Source organism: Vitis riparia, chromosome 5, assembly GCF_004353265.1.
Source record: "Vitis riparia cultivar Riparia Gloire de Montpellier isolate 1030 chromosome 5, EGFV_Vit.rip_1.0, whole genome shotgun sequence".
NCBI classification, from domain to species: Eukaryota; Viridiplantae; Streptophyta; class Magnoliopsida; order Vitales; family Vitaceae; genus Vitis; species Vitis riparia.
This window is the reverse complement of record NC_048435.1, coordinates 20640870-20663541: the sequence shown is the minus strand read 5'-3', so window position 1 is coordinate 20663541 and position 22672 is coordinate 20640870. Positions and strand designations below refer to the sequence as shown.

The 22672-nt window shown below is 33.6% G+C and overlaps 1 protein-coding gene across 3 annotated transcripts; it reads left to right on the top strand.

Moving 5' to 3' along the window:
* The first annotated feature begins 1882 nt into the window (after nucleotides 1-1882).
* Nucleotides 1883-21368, top strand: LOC117914341 (plant UBX domain-containing protein 11). 3 transcript variants are annotated; one of them, XM_034829640.1, is made up of 10 exons: nucleotides 1883-1971; nucleotides 4084-4203; nucleotides 6378-6430; nucleotides 6544-6625; nucleotides 13323-13388; nucleotides 13529-13596; nucleotides 14831-15049; nucleotides 15180-15696; nucleotides 17464-17739; nucleotides 20799-21368. In XM_034829640.1, the coding sequence occupies exons 2-10, from the start codon at nucleotides 4104-4106 to the stop codon at nucleotides 21047-21049; spliced, it is 1632 nt and encodes a 543-aa protein (XP_034685531.1). In that variant the 5' UTR covers nucleotides 1883-1971; nucleotides 4084-4103; the 3' UTR covers nucleotides 21050-21368. The 3 variants fall into 3 exon arrangements, with proteins under 3 accessions (XP_034685531.1, XP_034685533.1, XP_034685532.1); XM_034829642.1 differs by having other exon boundaries at nucleotides 1895-1971; nucleotides 4104-4203; XM_034829641.1 differs by lacking the exon at nucleotides 1883-1971 and adding an exon at nucleotides 3096-3183.
* Nucleotides 21369-22672: the final 1304 nt, after the last annotated feature.

Genomic DNA, 22672 nt, shown 5'->3' with positions numbered 1-22672 from the left:
CTTCTCTTTTGTATTCTGGTCTCATAAAGTCTTATTTGAAATTTGTTTCGGCTTCAATTTTGTTCCTTTTTTGTTTCTAGCTTTTGAAAATATATATTTTCTTTTACCTTTTTAGGAAAAATTTAAGATTATCATATTGGTATTTTTGCTTTTTATCATTTTTAAGTTCTATTTTCTATAAAATGAAAATAAAAAAATTACAGCAAAATATGTTGAAAACAAAAACAGCCCAAAAAAATATGAGCCAATGATACAAATCCAACCATCATTTATGTGTTATTATAAGAGTAATTTTGGCAGTGGGTACTTTTAATCTATACATTTTTTGTGAAAAAACATTAGGTGTTTGATAAAATTTAAAAAACACTTTTAAAATTTTTAAAAATCACTCGCAATATTGAAAAATCATTTGGTAGTGTTTTTAAAATAAACATTTTAGAGGTCATTCTCTTAAAACCACTTCCTAAGAAAACACTTTCACTAAAAATATTTAAAAAAAAAAAAAAAAAACACTTCCAAACACATTCTAAGAGTGCGTTTGGTAGTGATTTTATAAAATGTTTTTAGTTTTTCTAACACTTGAATGATATAAATTTTTAAATGTTAAAAAGGTTAGCAATATTTCAAAAAATCATTGTCAAACAGGTTCTAAGTGCGTTTGGTAATAATTTTATAATACATTTTTAACATTTCATACACTTAAATAATAAAAAATTTTAAGTATTAAAAATGTTTGAAACACTTCCTAAATATAATTGTTAAACAGGTTTTAAACCTCACAACATTTTGCTAAAAAGTTTTCCTCATATATTATTATAATAGTATCAAAAGTTTTTTCTGTTTTTTTCTTGTGAGTATAAATATATAAGATTGGATGTAAAAGAATTAAATCATGTTACAAAGTAATGATATCGAGGTACAAAGCAAGAAGACCGACAGAGTTGATTTAATAGTTATTTTAGGAAACATTTTTAGTTTAAAAAGTGTTTTTAAAAAAAAAAATTGATAAATTTTAGGAAACACTTTTAAATATATGAAAAAATAGTTTGTTGTGTTAAAAAATTATTTGTAATGTTTTGTGAAGAAACACTATTACTATGTTTGATTCTTGTAAAATTTGAGGGAAATTGAAAATGAAAGAAAATATAAAGGAAAAGTAGAAAAAAATAAAAAGTGAAAAAAATAAAATAAAAAATAAAATTCGATAAATTATTTTTACTTGCTATTTCAAATTCATTTTACTTATTTGAATTCATCAATATAAAGATTAAATAATTTTAAAATACATAAATTTCTAACTAATTTTAATTATATTTAATTTTCTTTAATATTTTTCATAAGAGAACCAAACATGAAAAAATCATATTCTTTTATATTTTTTTTTATTTCCTTAATATTTTTTTAGAATCAAACATAACCTATAAATATTTAAAAAAAAACACCTCCAAATAAAACTTGTATTAAAAATAACTTGAATTTAAATATTATCAAAACATTCTTAGAGTCCATTTGACAATGATTTTAGAAACCATTTAACATTGATTTTATGAAACATTTTTAACATAAAAAGTGTTTTTGAAAAAATATTACAAAATTTAGAATACACTTTTAAAATTTTTAAAAATCACTTTATAATGTTATTATATTATTTTTTGAAGAAACATTTTACAAACAATTTTCTTAAAAACACTTCCCAAGAAAACATTTGGAATAAAAATGCTTCGCAATCTTTAAAATAATAAAGTGATCAAAGGGTGAAAAACAAATTTATAGCCTTTAGATACTGTTAGTGATGAAAGTGTTTTGATGAAGTGGGACCCACTATTTTTCTATTTTTAATTTTAATTTTAAATTTTAACGATTCGGTTTTTAACATCACGAAGTAGAGAATTAATACAAATATCTAAATCCAGAGTCTTCTGCAGGAAGAGAAGCCTTTTTCAAGACTTCAAAATTTCTTCGTTCTCAAAGGTAAAATCTCTTACCTCCGTGATCTTTCTGGTTTCTGATGATACGTTCTGTTTGGTTTCGGATGATACCTTCTGTTTGGTTTCATAGAAAAGGTCTGGAAAATCAAAGAAGCCTTTTAATTTTCAATTGCAGTGTTGTTTTTGACTGTCAGGAGAATTAAACCAAAAGAGAAAAAAAAAAAAAATGGAAAATGAAAATCATCATCTATGCAGCCTTGTCTTGCTAGGCTTAATTGAGTGCGGGTCTTTATTTTCTTTGGAGAAGTCTGAGATTCAAAATTTTAATTTGTGTTTTTTCCCTGAATTTCATCAGTAAAAAACGGGTGCATTAGGGTTTAATGTTGCATATTATCGACATAAACTCCTCTTCATAATTCTCGTGATTTATTTAACTCTAGGGTTGAAAATTTCCAGCGGGATTGCTGGTCTTACTGAGTGGACTAAGAATTTGAATGGATGAGTTGGAGAACATCCGATTGACAAGAAATGAACATATTGGGACGCTTAATTTCTGATACTCGAAATTGTAATTCATTGTCTTCTTACATTTACCAACAAAAGGATAGGGTTTAGTATTGCACTGTGGTTGAAAATTTCCATCCGATTTATTATTCTCTAGTAGGTGGACTAAAAATTGAATGGATGTTCCTAAAGTAGATAAATGTGAATCATTGAAAAGAAATTGGGAATTTTCAGATAGTTTGGACAAATGGGTTGGATTTAGGCTGTAAATTATTTGCATTATATACTTCACAGACTTAGAATAACATGCCTTCAAATTAAGCGACCTATGAAGTAATTTTCTTTTCTCAGTCTTCCCTTGAAAAATTAATTTTTCAGTGCAGTTGCAATAGGGTTTAATTGATCTTTTGACACTGCATGAAGTGGAATTGTTTTTAATTTGGATGTTTTCCTACCTTTCTGTTTTTTCTTAATTGAATATTTATTTATTTATTTATTTATTTATTTTTTGTAAGACAAAGTTATGTAAGTTTATTTCTAGGAGATGAAATAAAAGATGCATTGTTGCCCCTTATTTTAAAGGCTTGGATCCTTTTGAGGATAGGTAAGTCTGGTATCTATGCCATGAGGAAAAGAATTCAAATAAGAAATCTGTCCATGCAGTATACATGCAGTGGAAGATATCTTAAAAAATTCAACAAATTCAAGAGAGGAAATGATCTGGGCAAGTTTCACCCTTTAAAGGACAAAGGTATCTAGCAAACACATGACATGCACATGCAACAGGGTTTTTCTTTCTTTCTTTTCCTTCCTTTTTAAGTTGGCCGTTCTGCTGCTCTGTAGAGCAATTATCCTCCATTAGATCCTTGCTTGCCCAACTATTTATGTGTATGATAGGCATTTTCATCACTTTAACTGAAAGGTGGATTCTATTTCTTTCCGGATAAGCTAGAATTTCTATGGGCAGATGATGATTCTGATCAGTTTTAGAATGTGCATGTTATCATTATGACATGGCTCTTAATCATATGAATTGATGCATAATTGCTGCTTTCTTCAAACCACTAGCAGGGTCAATGCATGCCCAAGAGGGGCAGGCCCCACCCCCCCTCCTCTTCTCAAGTCATTTTCTGCCTCCGCTACTGCTTTCAAACAATTAGTTTTTAGCTTCAATTTCTCTGCAGCTTGAAATTATTAACTGTTCCTGCATCAGCAGGTCCTCTTCAGGAATTAATTCCCAGGAACTAATTTGGGGTTTTTCTTTTTCCTAGTCCTTAGGCTTAGGCAAACTAGGCTAATTTATCGATATTTGCTTTGTCCTCTTTCATATGTTGCATTGGAAGTAGGTATGATGACTTGATCCCATGTTTCCATCTATGATTTGTTTCAGAATAAACATTTAGTATGCTCATTGGAGCCTTATCCAGATTATTTTTTTTTAAAAAAAAACCCAAAAAAAAGAAAAAGAAAGAAAAGAGAATTATGTTCATTGGAGTTTTGGTTGCATGTCTTCATTTAACAAGTGTTCAAGCTTATTGATATTGAAATTTGGATCTTATTTATGTAAATATGCTTCTTAGATCAGTTACTGCTTAAATTTGAGCTTCATATACGAATGCAATGATTTTTCTTCTAATCTAAGTTTTGGCAGCAATTCCTTATTTCAAATAGATGGAAAGGTCTCTCCCTTCTCTCACATTCAAAGGCTCTATTTCTGAAGCAATTGTTGAAGCCAAAAGGCAGAGGAAACTTTTTGTAGTCTACATTTCAGGTAAATGCTCTTCATTGGGTTTATATTATTTTTTTGTTGGAAGTCCAATACCTGTATCTAATGCATGCTTCGTTGATACTTTTCTTCCTGTAATAAGTTTTAAAGAGAAGCACCCTGGTGAAGAATTCACTCTTATTTAGTTTTTTATCCTCATGGACATAATAATGGAAAAGCATCTTGAATTCAAATCCTTCCATGGAGTAAGAAAAACGTAGGGAATATGGAAGGGTGAAATGCTTGGAATTAGTAATAATGAGATTCCTTTTTGGTTTCCATTTCTGGATTATAAATGTTATAATTAGTAATTTGTGGTTATGTCAATGTCTTTCTCGTTGAAGAGTTGCTCAAGAATTTCCATTTTATGTACTCCTTTTCTTTCCTTTATATTTGATGCTAATGGCTCCTTTCTGATGAATAACATATAGGCATTCCCGTATTTTTTTCTTAGGTTAATTTTTTTTTTATTTTTCCCTTTTATTCCTTTTCCTTTCTTTTGTCTCTTTATCTTTTTTCAACAAGACTTCCAAAGTTTAGTAGTTAATGGTGAGGGAGTCCTTATCTTTAGTTAGGGTACCTTTTGTAAATCAAATTTGGCATCTATTAACCATTTACTTATTCATTTTTATGGAATAAGAAACTGAGGAATTTTAAAAAAGAAAAGGAATAATCCAGCAAAGGATGGACAATCCTTTTAAGTAAATGAAAGAACAAAAACATCCAAGTCCTAGACCCCAGCCAAAACAAATACATCATTGTGAAGCCACAAACCAGAAACCTGGTTAGAACATTTAGAGGGAAATATCCCCAACACACTCAACAAAGGATGAGGCTTCCTCTTAGTCAAGTGATCAACCTCTTGATTTGCCAACATTAGCAATTAAATGAAGGATGGAATCATGCCCTTAGACAAATTTTGAAACCCTTACATCCTTTGATGTATCTCCAAGGTTCTCTCCTATGGTCCCACCCATGGATTCTCAGGAGATAGCAGTTGTGGAGCCCTTTCTGCCAAAAGGTTTTTTTCATCAAGATAGGGTTTGAAGTATTGGGCGAGTCTGGTACGCCTTGGCCTTATCATATTTGCCTCAGCTAGGTCCAAGATGATTCCGATACCCAAATTATGATTTATAGCATTGAACATTGATTTGGTGCTAACTCATTTTGAATCGTCTAACTCACTGTTTTTTTGAATAAAAACTTGTTTGACTTGACCAAGCTTCGGATTCAACCCTAATACCCCAAGTTATGTCACAAATCCCTCATCTTCTTCTTCATCCACAAAATTGCCCTTCTTCTTTGCCTGCTAATGCTATTGTGGCAATTGAAAGTTAAGAAGCAACGATCCGACACTAATGTTCTCTCTTCCTTCAATTATTGTCTTCAAATTCTTTTTGCTACTGGCTACATCTTCAACAATTATGTGGATTTTTTGCTAGCGACGACATCTTAGCGGTGCCTTCATTTTTCTTGCATAGACATCTTTGACTATACTTCATGGACCTTGAAAGCTTGAGAACAAAGATTCACCCTTAGTTGGAGAAGAAGATTCAGATTTGGGAAAAGAATGGGTATTGGGTATTTTTTTACATACCAATAATATATGGTATTATATTATAGTATTATCTGGTATTATGCATTATTGATTAGATGTATGGGCCGAAGATGGGATTTCAAAAATATATATTGAAGGTAAATGAGGATATTTGTATGGCTATGGGCATAAAGGTAGGAACATGAATATTTATATGGTTATAAGTATAACGGTTGATAGATTAATTGATTTATAATTGAGTGTATTATACTTATAAATTTGAGAAAAATAATTAAAAATGATAAATTTCAATATCAATTAATATGTTTTACTAATTAATTAATAAAAATATAATTGTTTTATCATATTGATTAATCATTATTATTATTTTTTTTAATTTTTTGAGCTACTAAATTAACTTATTTGTGTATTGTTTGATATCAATCCGAGTTATTGACACCGATGTGCTTTGGTACCTTTTTGGTCAATGACTGATACTACGACTTTTGAATCATGCAACAAGATGCTTATTCTATGACTAACTTTGATCAAGTACTAATTTTTAGTGAATCACATCAGTTTTTTCCTCCTTAAATCATTGGCCTTTTCTTCTTTGTTTTTTTTTTTCAATCTGCATTTTCAGGTGAAGATGCAGAATCAATTCGTTTAGAAAATTCAACATGGGCAGATCTGAATGTAGGTTTTTCTATTTTACAGTTATTTCCTTATCTTCTTTTTCTTCTCTTTTGTTTTTTCTGTTAGTCATGACCAGAATGACCATGATGTTTATTGTCATATCTTGCCTCCAGGTGGCAGAAAAGCTATCAAAGTACTGTATTCTATTACACATCTTGGAGGGAAGTACTGAGGCATCACATTTTTCTGCAATATGTATCCTCTGCTTAAATAATGTTTCTTGACATATGAAAATGACACTTTCCAATTATCACAATTTTTCACGGGATATCAATCATGGGGTATCCTCTATGGCAATTTGGCATTCAGCTCTACAAATATCATATATTTAACATGCCAAGGTCTAAAGATACTAGTTATGGTAGTGTGCAGTAAATTTTGTTTGACTTTTATTTAGGGTGTGGGGTTTTGTGCATCGTTAATTTTCTGAATTGCTATGTTGTACTTATTGTCAAGGTGATTGGTTAACACTGCGAGCATTTTCTTTTTTCTTATGCACAATTTGTATGGAGAATACATATATTTATGATAATCTAATTTATGTACTGTGGGCATCACCTTTTAGGAATTAGCATGGATGGTGTCTTGCCTCTAGTTTTGGTTTTTCTTTTCCATATCTTTCCTTCAAGTATTGTAGGCCCAATCTTTGTTTTTCTTTTCCACAGCCTTGCTTCAAACCGTATTTGGTTATCTCTTTTACACTCCTACCATTGTGAGTTTCTAGAGCGATTAGAAATGGGCTTTTCCCTATATTTTCTACCTTAGAGTTTTGGAGCTCAAATATAATTTTGATTCTTTTATTGCAACCAATAAAATGCATGTGCTGGAAACCTAATTTTGTTTTTGTGGTTGGATTCCCAAAGCGTAGCTGCAAAGAATTATGAGCTATGTGTCTTGGACTTAGTCTTTTCCTAAGCTCATGCGACACCTAGACAAGCCAAGACCCTTGATCTTGCTAAGTCAGCCTGATGGGGGAAAGCCTTTTAAAGTTTATTCAAGGAAGAAAGGGAAGACCTAAGTAACTTTAAGTAGGATTAATATTAATTAGAATTGAATTGGGATTGGTATTTGTTGGAGTCTAATTAGGATTAGCTAGTTGAGTTATAATATAATTAGAATTTGAGTCATGATTGGTTATTAGAGTCCTAGTAGACTTTGGATGTTATAATTAGAATTAGAATCATAATAGGTTATTAGAGTCCTAGTAGACTTTGAATTTCTTAGAGAAGCCTATAAATAGGTTAATCAATGTAAATCAAAGGGATGAATTGATATGAATAATATTATATTTTCTTTCAGTGCAAGGTTGCAACCCTCAATGGTGAGACTCCATTGATTTTCTTCTAGGTGAGACTCCTAGAAGGCCTTAGTGAGACTCTAAGGTTTTCCATATTTTCTTCATTGTTTCTTCTTTCTCTCTATTTCTTATCTTATAATTTTTTCTACCATAAAATTTATTCCTTGTTCCTCTCCTTACACCCTAAAAATAAAACCGTAACCCACCTACCCTTGAGTGTAGGCAACCATCCTAGGGTTGTCCTACATCACATCCTTACTCCCGATACTTAACTTGCCAGGCTAAGATACACACGACTTGGAAGCTTTAGAAGGTATAATAGGCAACTTTTAAAGAATGAAAGCTTTTATTACTCAAAGGAAGCTTTACAAGTGCTTTGGAATTCACTTACTTGGTGTCTTAGCCAAATGAGGCCCTCCACCAATGGAACTCTTTGGGACCTTAAGGGGTTCCTTACAAATCATGAATATTCTAGAACACCCTACACAATTCTATATACAAGCCTATGTATATACAAGAGATCTCTAGAATTCTCTAGAGAGCCTTGGACTCCTCTCATGCTTTCCACCATAGTGTAGAGATGTGTGGACATCTCTAGACATCTCTAGAACCTTCCACACTCTTCCCACCAATGGCTAAGTGTAGGAGTATCCAAAAGCTTCCTAGGCTCTATATAAACCCATGGGAAGGCTCACTTGAAGCATCTTGTGACATATGACTTTATTTTCCTGTTGGAATGAGTAACCATTTGCTCTTATGTATGTTTAATTTGCTATTGATAATGTCTTTGTTTCAGTTTTCCATCTTCAAAAAAATTCAATTTCAAGTTTTCTTGGTAAAATAAGTCCCTAAAAAAAATTTCAGATTCAGCTTATCCAACTGTGCATGGTAAGCTAGAACAGTGATTTCAATAGTGTTATTCCAGTTTTCTTCTCTTAAAAAAAATTGGAATTCCTAGTTATTAAGCTCTCCTTCCTGGTTTCCTATGGAATCCAATAGCATTGTGTTGAATGCCTAATTATCGCATTCTCCTTTCCCTTGAAATACCTCCATCCTTTGCCCAAATTGGAATTTGAGAACTTTTTTTTTTAGAATAGTTTTCTGTTCTCCATAATAAAAAATATGGAAAAATGTTTGACAACCAAAAATTGTTTTCTAATTTATGTTCTTAAAAACAGAAAATAGGGTGTTTTCAAATAATATCTTTTAGTTGTTTTCTATTATTTTCACTTGTATTTTTAGGGTTGTTTTAAGAAATAATTTTACAAACGTGTAAAATGGTTATAAAAAAAACACTAGATATAAAAATTATTTTTAAAACATATTTAAAAATATTAAAAAACAGGTTAAAAATATTTTAAGTTTTCAAATAGACTTTTATTCTACAAAAATCAAAGAATAATTTTCAAAAATTGTTTTCAAAAACTATTCTTCATAATTGTTTTTGAAAATAGTTACCAAATAGACCTTAAATGTCCATGAGGCATTTTGATCATGTGATGAATGGTTGAACTTCAACTTGTAGTAGCATCTCTTCTATATTTGCTAAGTGGATAGACATGTCTGCTTTGTCCATAACAAGAACTTGTGCACATAGGGAGAGGGTTTGGGCTAGTTACCACATAAAAGTTACAAACAAGTCTTGGGCACATGGGAGTGGTTACTTTAGTGCAGTTATGAAAATAAAGTCATATTCAGGGGATGATTTTAGACATATCATAACGACATATAGGAATGGAGAACAAAAAGTGGCATGGCTTAATTTTTTTTTATTGGCAAAGAGTCTTCTAGAGGTAAAAGTGCCTAATAAAAAGGGACACGCCCTAAGAACAGGTGGGGGCATAAAGGGTGCCAAAACGGTGGAAAGAATAAAAAACAAACATCCTCAACAATAAATTGCCATCTAAGCTCTAGACAATTAATGAAGTCTAACAAAGATGAAGGACCATCAATAAAAGGTTGTTGAGACCATTAGGAGAAGTGGCTAATAAGGGAGTTCTTGAGCAATTAATTTGAGCACTCAACACCACTAAAAAAATATATAATTGCATTAACAATCGCAAAGGGGCTGCTTTCTAATCTTTCTTCCTCCTCTTCCTTACGGAACTCCTATTCTAGCCATGAAGAGACTCTCTCATTGAATTGGGGAGAATCTAAGAGATACTGAAAAGAAAAACCAAATAAAATACCATAATCTTCTTGCTTTCCCATAGTGGATGAGGATATGATTAGTCGCTTCTTTTTTCTTCCACTTGTAGCAACAATTTGTAATAGCTTACCTTATTCTTTTAAACTAATCTAAGGTTTGCAACCTTGCCTCAATGGGATCCCATGCAAAAAAAAAAAAAAAGAAAAAAAAAAAAAAGACAAAAAAGAGGTCCACCTTGGAACGGGGTTAAAGAGCTCCAAACCTCCTCCAAGGTGAAAGCCTCTCCATCACCCAACACCGAAGCATGATAAAAGGATCTAATAGAGAAATTCCTGCCCTTATTACCTTCACAAACTAACCTATTGTCATCTTCTTTGAGACTTTTCTTCTCAGGAAGGCTTTTAAGCAAATCATCGTCACCGTTCAACTCTCAATCATGGAATGCCTTAAGAAGTATGGGTTTTAAAGCCCTGACCCACTTGTAGCCTCCTAAACAAAACACAAAAAAGGGAAAACATCTCCCAAAATAGAGTTGTCACCTCAAATATCTAGGCAAAACATCACTTTCCTCTATTGCTCACCTTGAAGTTGATTTTAACATGGAACACCCTTTATTGTCTTCTTATTTGTTTCCATAAACCAACACCATAGTCCTCCCTTCCTTTGTAGGATTCAGGAAAGCCAACCTCCCAACTCTTTCTTATACCTTCCTTTAATGACTTGCCTACAAAATATGTCCCTTTTCAAAGCAAATCTCCAATACTATTTTTCAAGCTAGGCTTTTTTGAGAGTAAATGAGGCTTCAAAACCTAGATTCTATTTCTTTTTATCCCTTTAATACTCGCCTACAAAAGATGTCCATTTTCAAAGCAACCCCAATACTATTTTTCTAGCTAGGCTTTTTGGGGAGTAGATGGGGCTTCAAAACCTAGATTCCATTTCTTTTTATCCTTACAAATGGATGACCACTTCACAAGGTGGAGTTCCTTCTCAAGGACTTCGCTCCCCTATGGGTAGTCTAATTGGATTTTTTCCAATCTCAAGGCCATCGTTAAAGGGATAATGAACAAGGACATGAAGTAAATAGCTAGACTAGAAAGAATACTTTTATGTAGAGTGAGTTTCCTACCCTTTGATAGGTATGTTGCCTCCACCTTGACAACTTTTTATGAAATTTCTCCTCTACTACATTCCAAACCATCAAAGACTTAACGAGGCTCCTTGAGGTAGACCAAGTACTTGGCAGACAAGTTCCCTACCCCATTACCCACCAAGGAAGCTAGGTCCTCTATATTAGGGATCTTGCCACAAAAATTAATTCACTTTCTCCTAGTCAACTTCCACATGATGGGATCCAACTCAAATATGTCAACAGTTTTGAGCATGGCTCATAGAAGAGGAGGGTATCATTAGCAAAAAGGATGTAGGAAACATCCACTCACTCTCTTTCCTTCCTACCTTGAAAATTGAAATAGAACTACCTTCCTTGCCTTCCCTAAAAGAAAATTAAGAGTCCCTATTAGGGGTGGAACTTGGACAAGTTGGCCTGACCTAACCCAAACCCAACTTTATGTTTGGACGGGTTTGGGCAAATATTTTCAACATTTGAGTTTAGGTTAAGTTTTCTCGACCTGTACTTAATTTGGGTTAAGCTCAAGCCAAGGTTTGAAAAACCTGAGCATAACCCAAACTCGATTTGATGTTTTTATAATATTTATAATGTTTATTATTGTATAATAATATTCATTTTCTTTTTATATTTTAAAGAAAGAATATCAAATTATAAGTATATCATATGTTTTCTTATTTTTTTAGAAGGATATATAAGTTCGTTTTTACTTTTTTATTGTTATCTTGAAATATGTCTTATTATTTAAATTTTGGTATAAATATATAGAAAAAGGTTTTTTAAAAAACATTATGGATGGATTTTGAATCATGCAATCCAATCAATCCGATCAACTCGAGTTTAACCCAATCAATTTGAGTTTAACCTTACCAACCCAAGTTTAACTTGACTAACTCGAATTCAACCAAAGTTTTAAATAAAAAAGGTTGCATTAGATTTGAGTTCGGGTTAGAGGTCGGGTTGGTTTGAACTTGGGTTGATTGTTTCTTAATTCAGGTATGTCTTGAGTTAGCCATCAAACCAACCAACCCACCCAAGTTGCAACCCTAGTCTCTATCACCAAGACAAACAAATAAAGAGAGAGGGGTCCCTCTTGCTTTAGGGCCGTTGAGCTTAGGAAAAAACCTATAGGGATGTTGTTCACTGTGACAAAGTACCTCACTGTTAAGATAAAATATTGAGTCTATTCAATCCACTTTTGCCAAAGCCCATTTTACTTGACACCTCCAAATGAAGGCCCTAGTTAACATAGTCTCTAATTTACAAAATATACTCCCACTAGAAGTCCTCATCCTTGCATCAATGGCTTCGATGGCAATCAGAGCTGCAATTGAAATTTGCTTGCCCTATATATGCATTATAAGATTCTGACACTACTTTCCTAATCACTTTTACCAAGAAGCTTCTACAAACCCTCCACTATAGTTGTTGCTGTGTTTCAGCTCCCCATTCCTTCCTTTGGAGCAACCCCAAATAAAGTAGCATTCAAACTCCTCTCAAACATCCACCACTCCTCTATGACCCCTAAATAACTCTAGCATGCTACCCTTAAAAAAATCGTAACCTGCCAAAATGCCATTGAGAAACCATGGCCTAGGGGGCTTTACACCCCCTTAATAGTGGAGCATGAACTTCCTTCTCACAAAAAGGCTCCAAATTTAGAGAGTTGTCTCTACAAAGTCTTAAAAATGCAATCCACTAGTGCTAGGTCTTGAATCAGTGGACCTGTCAATAAAAGTTGGAAGTAGTTCACTACCCCTATAGGACTTCCTTAGCCAAGCCCTGGTTGCCCTCAGCCTCCTAAAGAGATTACACCTTTGGTGAGCAAATGCCATCCTGTGGAATAACTTCTATTTTTGCCCCATTCTTTGAACCACAGTTCCCTCAAAATCTACCTCCAAGATGTTTCTTCCAAAATAGCCCAGTTGCTGAACTCTATCAATGCTGTCTTTCTTGCCTCTGATCATCTAAAGACAATGGGCCTTCTTGTTTTACTATAATTGTTTGTTTGAACAAATAGTGTAACAGATATTTAGCCTTGTGGCTCTTGGTAAAATTTCTCCTTGATGCTAGTTTTCTTCTCCCTCTCATGCCCATAATTTGACCATAAAATTCTGACATTATTGTTCTTATTGCTCTTCCTTAATAGACTTCAACTTGGGTTTATTATGGAGTTTTGTTCATTTAGAATTTCAACTCGTACTTACTCACTTTGTGACACTTGTGTTGCAATTGTAATGTTTTTCTTGTTCAGTAGATAGCTAATTCTCTCTAATATATGATGAAATCAAGAATGTCCTTACATCAACCTGTACAGACCCGCAGAAACCTGCCCCTTGTATAACAGTTATTGGGTACAATGGTGTGCAACTTTGGCAGAATGGTACAACATTTGCATGCATAGGAAATATATATATATATATATATATATATATATATATATTTATTTTATGGAAAGCATAAATGGCAACCTGAAACATATTCTAAATTGTTAGTTATTTTTCTTTCTACTTGAATCTCCAGAAGGCTTTGTTGCTGCTGAAATTCTGGCATCAAATCTTGAAAAGACATGGCTGAGTCTTCATATTCAGGTATAGTAGAACAGGTGTCACTCACTATGCATTGACATAATACCAACATTCCTTTATCATGGGAACTACTCCTTTCTTCAATCCTTGTGCTTCTATCTTTGCTCAGATGCTTCAGGAGCTGATATTTGTTCCGACCTTTTTTGATTAATTGTAATTATCATTCTGGTTATAAGCTAATAAGACATATGCATAATAGATATACTGCGTATGTATGTCAAAGAACAATGGTTTTATTTTTTTTCTTTAAATGTTGTTTCGGTTGAGAAGCTCCAAATTTCATCTAAACCATATTTGGAGTACCAAAATTCTGGAGTTTCAATGTGTTTCCCTGCATTCTGATAAGTTTTATTGTGTTTCAACTGAACAACATTGTTTAAAGGAGGAAAATTGAGCAGAACTATTTATATACATACATATAACCAATGGCAGGAGTTAATCTTAATTCCAGTTATGAATCTGGTTTTTTTCTCCTCTTAGCATCAAACTCATAGAAAGTGATATCCATCATAGAAGGGAGATTGCATGTAAAATTAAGGTTAAATTGAAGAAATGCATCTAGAGTTTGTGCGATTGTTGAATTCCCATGAACTTACAAGCTAAAATTCTGAGGCTGTAAATGCTATGTAGTTAAAACTTAGAACACATGTTAACAAATGAACCTAGGTGAAATAATGGCATTAAGATGGATGAGTGGTAATCATTCCTCTTGGAGGGGGCACAGGGTTTTGAGGATGAGATGAGGAAGAATTGTGTTGGATTATATGGACGGGTGCAATGGAGACTAATGAATGTACCAGTGAGGAGAAGTTACTTAAGTTGAAGATGCTCAAAGGACGTGAGGAGGATAGAAAAGATCAAAGCAAGCTTGTCTTCGGTAGTGGTAAATTACATGCTGGTGTGTCATAATGGAGGACATTGCCCTACATAAGACTGAATGGTAGACAAGGATTCATGCAGCAATCTCAAAATAGTTTGGATGTAAGGTTTTGTTGCTCTATATTGATGTAATTGATAAGTGTGCTTTTCATAAGGTTTTGTGCAATCTCAAAATAGATTATTGAGTGTAAATTTACTGTTTTGGTACTTGCATAAAAATATACATCTTCTGAAGCACTCTGTAGTTTCCATCAATTTAATGCTCTGGAACTCCAGTACCTGCTTCATGATATTGGCACTGGAGCATATCCTGAACTTAACTCTTTCAATTGTTGCATTTATTTATAATGTGTTGCAGGAAACAACAGCAACTGTCTTAACTGCGGCCCTTGCATCGAAGAAATCTGATCCATTGGCTTCTGGGGCTCCTAATATTGCCTCACTTCAGCCAGGAAGTTCTTCAAGCATGGATGTTCCTTCATCTTCAACAAATAAAGATGTTGAATCCTCAGAGGCTAGACCCTTAGTTGCTTCTGAGATAATAGAGGAAAATAAAAGTTGTGAACACCCAGTTAAGGTAACTTTAACTGCAGCATTCAGTCCTTGAATATTTTATTCACAGTTTTTTTATGGTATGGTTGGCCTATTACAACATATATTTAGCCAAAAAAGGATATTAGCCTATCATGTGTATTTTTCATGGTCAGGAGAATATTGAAGTGGGTGATGCCACATCCTCAAAGGTTCTTCATGCCAATGAGTTGGACAGTGGTGAGAATGAACAGCCAACCTCTTTGAATGCAACAGCAAAAGAATTGCTTCCTATAACAGCAGATCTCAACAATTCTGAAGGTTGTCCTATATCTCCCACCGTTAAAGATGGATGTCCTGTCCCAGAAGAAAACAGCAATTTCACCAATCCTCATCTAGAAGTTTCCGAAGGATCTTCACAGTCTATTCCTACTGAAGTGAATCAAGCTGTAGTAGATACAAAGACTGAAAATGTAGAAGATCAGAAGGCTGGTACATTGGATATTTCTACAAATAAATCAACTGATGTTCATTTGAACATCCGATTGCCTAATGGTAATAGTCTACAAGAGAAATTTCCTGTGACAAGCACCTTGAGTATGGTTAAAGACTTTGTGGATCAAAACCAAGCAAGTGGTATCGGCTCTTATGACCTAGCTGTTCCTTATCCTCGGAAGGTATTCAAGGGTCAAGGTATAGTAAAACTTCAATAAATTAATAACCTCATTTAAATAATAAAATCTTTTGGTCCTGATTCGGGTCAATTTACTAAATTAATAACCTTGTTAAATGTATAAGATAATAAATATTTTAGAAATCCTTAAGGGGCTAAGGAAATATAAATTAATAGTTGATGACGTACATAACAAAATAGCAAACAAAAATTCATGATACAATAGAACTTTTTAGGACTTCTATTTTCTCAATTCAACTCTTTCTCAAAATATGCATGTCTACCTTTTCTTTGTACCTAAACTGAACTCAACCTCAACCTTAATTTTTTGTAATGCATACACTACATTTGGTATTTTTTTTTAATGTACAAGTACAGTAATAGAAACATGATGCTCTTTGTAAATTGATAAATATTCATTTATTGATAAATTAATAGATTATTTACTTATTGATAAATCAATTACCCCACTAAGATAATAATTTCTTTTGGCCCTAAGAAATATTATTTTATTAGGGTTTTATTGTATGAATATAGCATACTTAGCTTGCCTACTTGTTTTGATGGGTAAATTAGCTTGACTGATTTAACATTGACCAGCATTACCCATTCTTTTATAGGCAAAGATATCCTTGTTATTCCAATTCACTGCTTTCTTTTACTAAATTCTTTTGCATTCATGAAGGTTTTTATGGATAATGTTACTTCAGACAATCAATATTTGTGGTTCATAGTACACCATTATGCTATAGGTTACACATATGTGGACATGATGGAAACATATATTAGTTTTAATGTAAGTAATCCTATTTGATTGGAAAAATATTTTTTTTGTGTCACAATAGATTATGCCTCTAAAAGTAGATTTTCAAGAGATGAAAGTAGCCTTCTTTAGTAGATGGCCCATACCAAATTTTTTTTATTTTTTTATTTTTTTTATCAAAAACAAGCATACTCTTTGCAATGAAGGGTAAAATACAGAGAAGGGTGACCAATGTTAAGGAGCATGATATGTATATTGAGCCTAAATCCTATAAGTTTAAGCTTTTAGTAAAATTGGTAATTCAACATAGTATTAGAACTTGGTTTGGCAAGAGGTTTTAGGTCTCCAATTTGCATTTCCCTTGTTTGTTGTTTGTTGGATATGAATCCAAATTTTGCCTGTCTCTGTTGGTTGAATATGAATCCAAATTTTGTCTGTCTCTCCACGTACGAGTATGGGGCTGCATGTGAGGGAGGGTGTTAAGGAGCATAATATGCATATTAAGCCCAAATCCTATAAGTGTAAGCTTTTAGGAAAATTGGTAGTTCAACAACCAATCCTTCCAAAATGTGCAATTGTTGATCACAAAGTAGAAATGTATACTATATTCCATATAAAACTTAAACGATCTCTATAAACTCCAAATAAAAAAAATTAGTGTACCGACACTATAAATCTTCTATATGTTTAGGGAGGAAAAAAGCCTCCAACACAAGAAATTAGGTTCTTTTGCTCTTGCTTGGTTAACTTGTCTGCGACTTGATTAGCTGAGTAAGGAACGTAAGAGAAGGAGCATCCCACCTCACTAGAAATATCTATAATTTTGCACAGCCAACTATTTAAATTCCAGCTCCTTATTAGATACTTGAGAAATAACGACAGCAAAATCTCCTACATTTAGGTTGGATAGACACAATGTTTTCTCTCTATAGTATGAACTCATTCAATTCACATGTTGATGAAAAGAATACTATTTTGATTTTTTGTGATTCATGGCTTTGTCTTGCTTTCAAAATTGGTGCAGATCTGAGCAAATCATTATCAGACTTGGAATTGCTCAATAGACAAGCACTGATGGTGGTTCCACATCAACGAGCTGTGGCTCACCATAGAGGAGTGTCTTCATCCAGAGATCTAACAAATTCTACCAATGATTCTGGTTCAGCAAATGACAGCAATGGAGGATATTTTGCACTCTTGAGAAGTTTCCTATCTTACTTGAATCCTCTCTCCTATCTTGGTAGTACTGCCAATTCATCAAATTCTGAACAGGAATCCCAAAACGGCATGTGGGAATATCGTGAGTTTCAATATCCCATCATACCATTAGTTAATTTGTGCTGGATTTAAAACTTACAAGTTGATTACTTTCGATTGCAGCTTAAGATTAGTCCCATAATTTCTCCTAATGATTTTTCTGATTCTGCCAATAACACATTCAATATAAACTAAGGTGGTGTTTGTTTTTTTGGCTTTTTACCGAAAACAATTTGTTTTCAGAATTTAGATTGTTTGTTTTTCTACTTTTTCATAACTTATTATAAACTTTTTACTAAATAGAAAGAACCAAAATATGTAGCTTTTTCTAAATAGAAAAAATAACATATTGATTTTTCTTTACTTTTTAATACTTAATAGAAATAAAATACTACAAAAACAAACAACCTAATATTTAACACTATTAAGCATTAAGGTTCTATTTAGAATTAAGTAAAAAAACAAACACCACCTAAGTTTAAGTACTGTAGCTACTTTTTCTTGCTCTAAAAACTACCATATTTTGCATACAAGGAATTTTGCCTAGCACTAGTCAATCCCCTGTTTTCTTAATTTCCTGCTATCTTAAACCTTCAGTTGTGTATTACCTGCTATACTAAATCTTTAGTTCTTCAAATGAATTGGAAACTTCTCTTTTTTCTTTTTTTCAAATCTTTTTTTGGTGGGGGGTAGGTTGCAGAATGGTATTGATGACATCTCATTTGAGACATCTTTGTCAGGATGGATCTTAAATCAGTCCAGACATCCCTGTGTTATTCTTCTTTACTTGAAGTCATTTCAGTTTGAAAGTAAATCCAGAGAAGAGCTTGATTCCGGTTTGAGGAAGTGGAGAATGTTGCTAGAAGAGTTTGTTGTTAGGGTTTAGGACCAGTTTCTGTCTGCCTATCCACCTTGTTTTCCTACTGGGGTTTCATTTGAGGGGAAGAATGTTTGGAATGCAGTAGTAGAAATCAAGGAGGCTATCAGAATGGAAGAGAAATATCTTTAGATAGAGGGGGATCAACTTCAAACAAAAGCACTTTAGTGATTGTCCCTACCATATGTTGCTTTTCAAAATCCAATGTTTGGTTGAGAATGGGCTTCTAAAGATTTATAGAATTTTTTTGTTGAAAGAAATGGAAAAGAAAAGGAAATGCCATTTGATGGGTTACAATGAGATATGCTCTCTAATGATGGTAAGAGTCTTGGAATTAGAATATTTGTTGAATTTGAACAAAGGTTTGATGGGTGGGTGGTGTTAGAAGTCTGCTACAGATAAGGAGTGTCCATTGAGAAGAGTCATAAGGGACAAGTTTATAAAAAAAAAAAGTACAACAATAAAATTGGGGGATGGTTTTTTGAGGTGTGTGGGATTCATATGGAGTTGGAGTTTAGATGATATTGGGAGAATGGGAGGATTTTTTGAGATCTCCTTGTTGTTTAGTAGGGAGGGGGGATTGAATGCACTTTTGGAAGGATGTTTGTGGTTGGAAATGTAACTTCGAGATTTCAGCTTCCTGGTCTATAGATTTTGTGATAATGAGGTTCAGGTGGCAAAGTCTCAGGAGTAGAATAGGGACTAATTGACAGATTCATCTAGGAGCATAACACCTTCCCTTCAAAGGAGGTTTGGATTCCATCGGCATTTGATTTCTGTTCATTTTGCCAGTTTGGGAGAAAATTCTTGCATGTGATAGATGCGTTAGCAATATGGGAAGCTAGACAGATGGTTTCCCATGTAGGAGATTTTATTCCTTTGTGAAATCTGGCTAAATTTGACTTTTTGAACTAGTATACAATTATCTGCTTTTTTATCAGCTGTAGGAAAAAAAATTGCAGGGAAGAAACAATGAAGTTTTGGTGGAAGACTCTTTGCTTGATGTGGTCCATTTGAAAGAGTGTGATGGAAGATGTTTCGAGGGAGGGGAGAACTGCAAATTGGTTTTATGAAATTTCTTTGTCCATTCTTTATACTCTTGGTCTTCTCTGATCTTAGATTGTAATTTCTGATCCATTCTTGATTTGTGAACGATACAAGGACTTAAGGTGACCTTTATCTTTGCCTTGGCACTCTTTGTACACATCTTGTGTACTTGTACTGCACCCATTTTTCCATGCTTAGGAGGGGGGATACTGGGCAGCTCTTGGAAGGTATCAGGTGAGGGGGAGATGAAATCAGGTGGTAGTTGTCCAGACGAGGAGCAGTTGCTAAATATTATTATTGGCCTTTATGCCCTAGTGTAGAGGTTGGATATAGGTGTCCTTCAAAGAAGATTGAAAGCCACAGAGTGTCTTTGCACTGGCACATGCTAAGCATTCAATTGTGTAGAGGAAAAATAATTCCTAATTAATGCTGCATGTGTAGGAAGATCAGGAGGCAGCAATGCTCTGCATGTTAAGTAGTCAGTTGAATCTGTTGCCTTCATGCTACAGTCAATAGCGTGCTTTTTTTGGGGTGGGGTGGGTGGTAACAAAGTCAGTGTTTATGGTGTGTGATAGGAAGCATGCATGAGTGATGGTGCCTTGTATGTGATGGGTTGTAATTTAGAGGCAAATAATTAGGAGAAGCTTTCAAGGAGAGGAGCTTTCTATTCAAAAAGTTGAAGCAAATGATAATGAATGTGGTTCTCTTACTGGCCACATGTGAGTAGTTCAATGCCTTCCCTTAATTGGGCCTTGTTCAGCTGAGATTTGGGTTGTTTCTGTTCTTTTGGATGTAGCTTGGATGGTTCACTTGTACATGGGTGATACTCCCTTTGGCTATTCCAATGTTATTTCCTTTCCTGCCAAAAAGAGAGGAAGCAAGGGAAAAAGTGCAAAAAAAAACTCCCACATTCCTGTTTGCAATGCTTATTCTATAATTAATTTCTGTTTTTTTTTTAAATGTGGTTGGGATTTGTTCTCTAATTGGTACTACTTTTGTGGCTTCTGGTATTTGAGTCTCTTGGTTTATCCATATTATTAATGCCTAAGCAACATGAATTAGTGATTTTGCAGTTACTGTCTTCGACTTCTTTAAACAAGGAGAGAGGGGGGCGGTGGAAAGAATGCTGTTGATATTTAGTTTTCCATTCTCACCTATTCTGTTTTTGACTTTTACAGGACCAAACCCTGCACTTCAGAACAACCTCAGAGCCAGAGGAACAGAGAGACCCTTTACTCGCCCCTCCCCAGATCAAAGCAGTTCTACCACCAGCAGAAGTGATGAAAGGAGCAAGCAACCAACAGCCTCCAGGTATGGGAGCAACATTCACACATTGAAGCATGATGAAGACGATGATCGGTTCAGTGACAGAAACGCCTTCTGGAATGGGAACTCTACACAGTATGGTGGCAACAACGACGGCAACTGAGATGTCAGGAAAAACATTCTACACAACCTGCCCTTATTTTCTTTTGCTCTTCCTCCTCTCCGTCTTCTAACCATGAAACTTATTCCAATCCCAAAAAAAATGAAGTCGATATATTATCAACTAGAAATTAATAAATCCTGGTGGATATCAACACATAGCTTTATTTTTGTGATGCATAATCGGCTTTTGCCCGTCGTCGAGGGAATGGTAAAATGCTTCATTACAATCTTGATGTATGAATTTCATCCAGTTTTATCATGTAAATGTGCTTCCATAATTCTGTGTTTGAAATGTGTATCTCACACATTTCCTTGGGTCATGTCCTTTAGTTAAACAATGCATCTTGCATAGTACTTACGTTGTATTGTTTTGTCAATCATGAAAATAGTTCTTAAAACAAGTTTTTGAGAATTGTTTTGAAAATATTAAATACAATATGGGACAGTCATCCTCTCTTTTTAGTCTAACTTTCCTCATCTAGGTATAGCCCTCGTCTAATTAAGATTGCAGCTAGAAGGGAATGCATCCACCGAACTATTTGACGAAGTGGTAATCTTTGAAACAAGAGGTGGTCCAAGGAACATCTAGTTTTAAGATAGGATTGCTAATTATTTAAGGTTTAAGGTTTTGTTCACAGGATATGATAAGATAAGATAAGATATAGGAGGTGTTTGGTAAAATTTATTATTTATTATTTATTATTTAATGATATAAGTTGATTTTAAGTTAAATTATATTTAAGTTGTAAATTTAAAACTTATTTCTTAATTTTTATTTTAAGTATTAAAGTTGTTTCGATAAAATTAATTTAAAACTTATTTTAAATCATTAAATTGATAAATTTATTTTTATAAGTTATAATTAAAGGCAGATTGAGTAACAATAGAGATTATTGAATGGTAAAGGAGATCATAAATGAGAGTAAAAAAGTAAAATGAAGATGTAAATTTAAGAATAAGGTAATTATTTCTATTCATTACTTTTATTAAGTTATCTTACTAAATAACTTAAATTAAGTTATTAAGTCATTTTAAGTTATTAAGTTGGTTTACCAAACAATTATATAGAGTCTATCTTAAGAAATCGTTTCAAGCTTGATAGACATATTTCAATCTTTGGATTGACAACTCATCATTCTTGAATGTCAATCTATTTCTCGTCTTCCACATCGTCCAAAATATATGAAGAGGAGCAGCTCTCCACACCTTCTTGCGTTTTTTGCCCACAAATGAACCATGCCAGCTAAGAAGAGTCTCTCTAACTAAAGAGGGCAACACCCAAGACACCCCAACCAAGGTAAAGAGTAACTTCCATAAGGCCCTTGTTTTTGAACAGTGAAGAAGCAAATGATCTATGGTCTCCTCATTCTCAAGACACATAAAACATTTATTTGCCAAGGACCATCCTCTTTTCTGAACAAGATATAGGGTTAAAGCTTTACCCCATGCAACCTCCCATGCAAAGAAACTAATTTTGGGTTGTACCCACACATTCCAAATACAGCTAGAAGGAAACAAAATGGGGCAGTCCGTTTCTAGAGCAAGGTAGAGAGACTTTACCGAAAATTTGCCGCTCTTTGTTTGAGTCCAAACCACCATATCCTTTACATTTCCAAGCACTTTC

Excerpts from the sequence above, each read along its gene's own strand:
- LOC117914341 (XM_034829640.1), top strand. The coding sequence starts at position 4,104 with ATGGAAAGGTCTCTCCCTTCTCTCACATTCAAAGGCTCTATTTCTGAA. Across the intron at positions 13,597-14,830 it reads GGCTGAGTCTTCATATTCAG|GAAACAACAGCAACTGTCTT; the intron begins GTATAGTAGAAC and ends AATGTGTTGCAG. Across the intron at positions 15,697-17,463 it reads GAAGGTATTCAAGGGTCAAG|ATCTGAGCAAATCATTATCA; the intron begins GTATAGTAAAAC and ends AAATTGGTGCAG.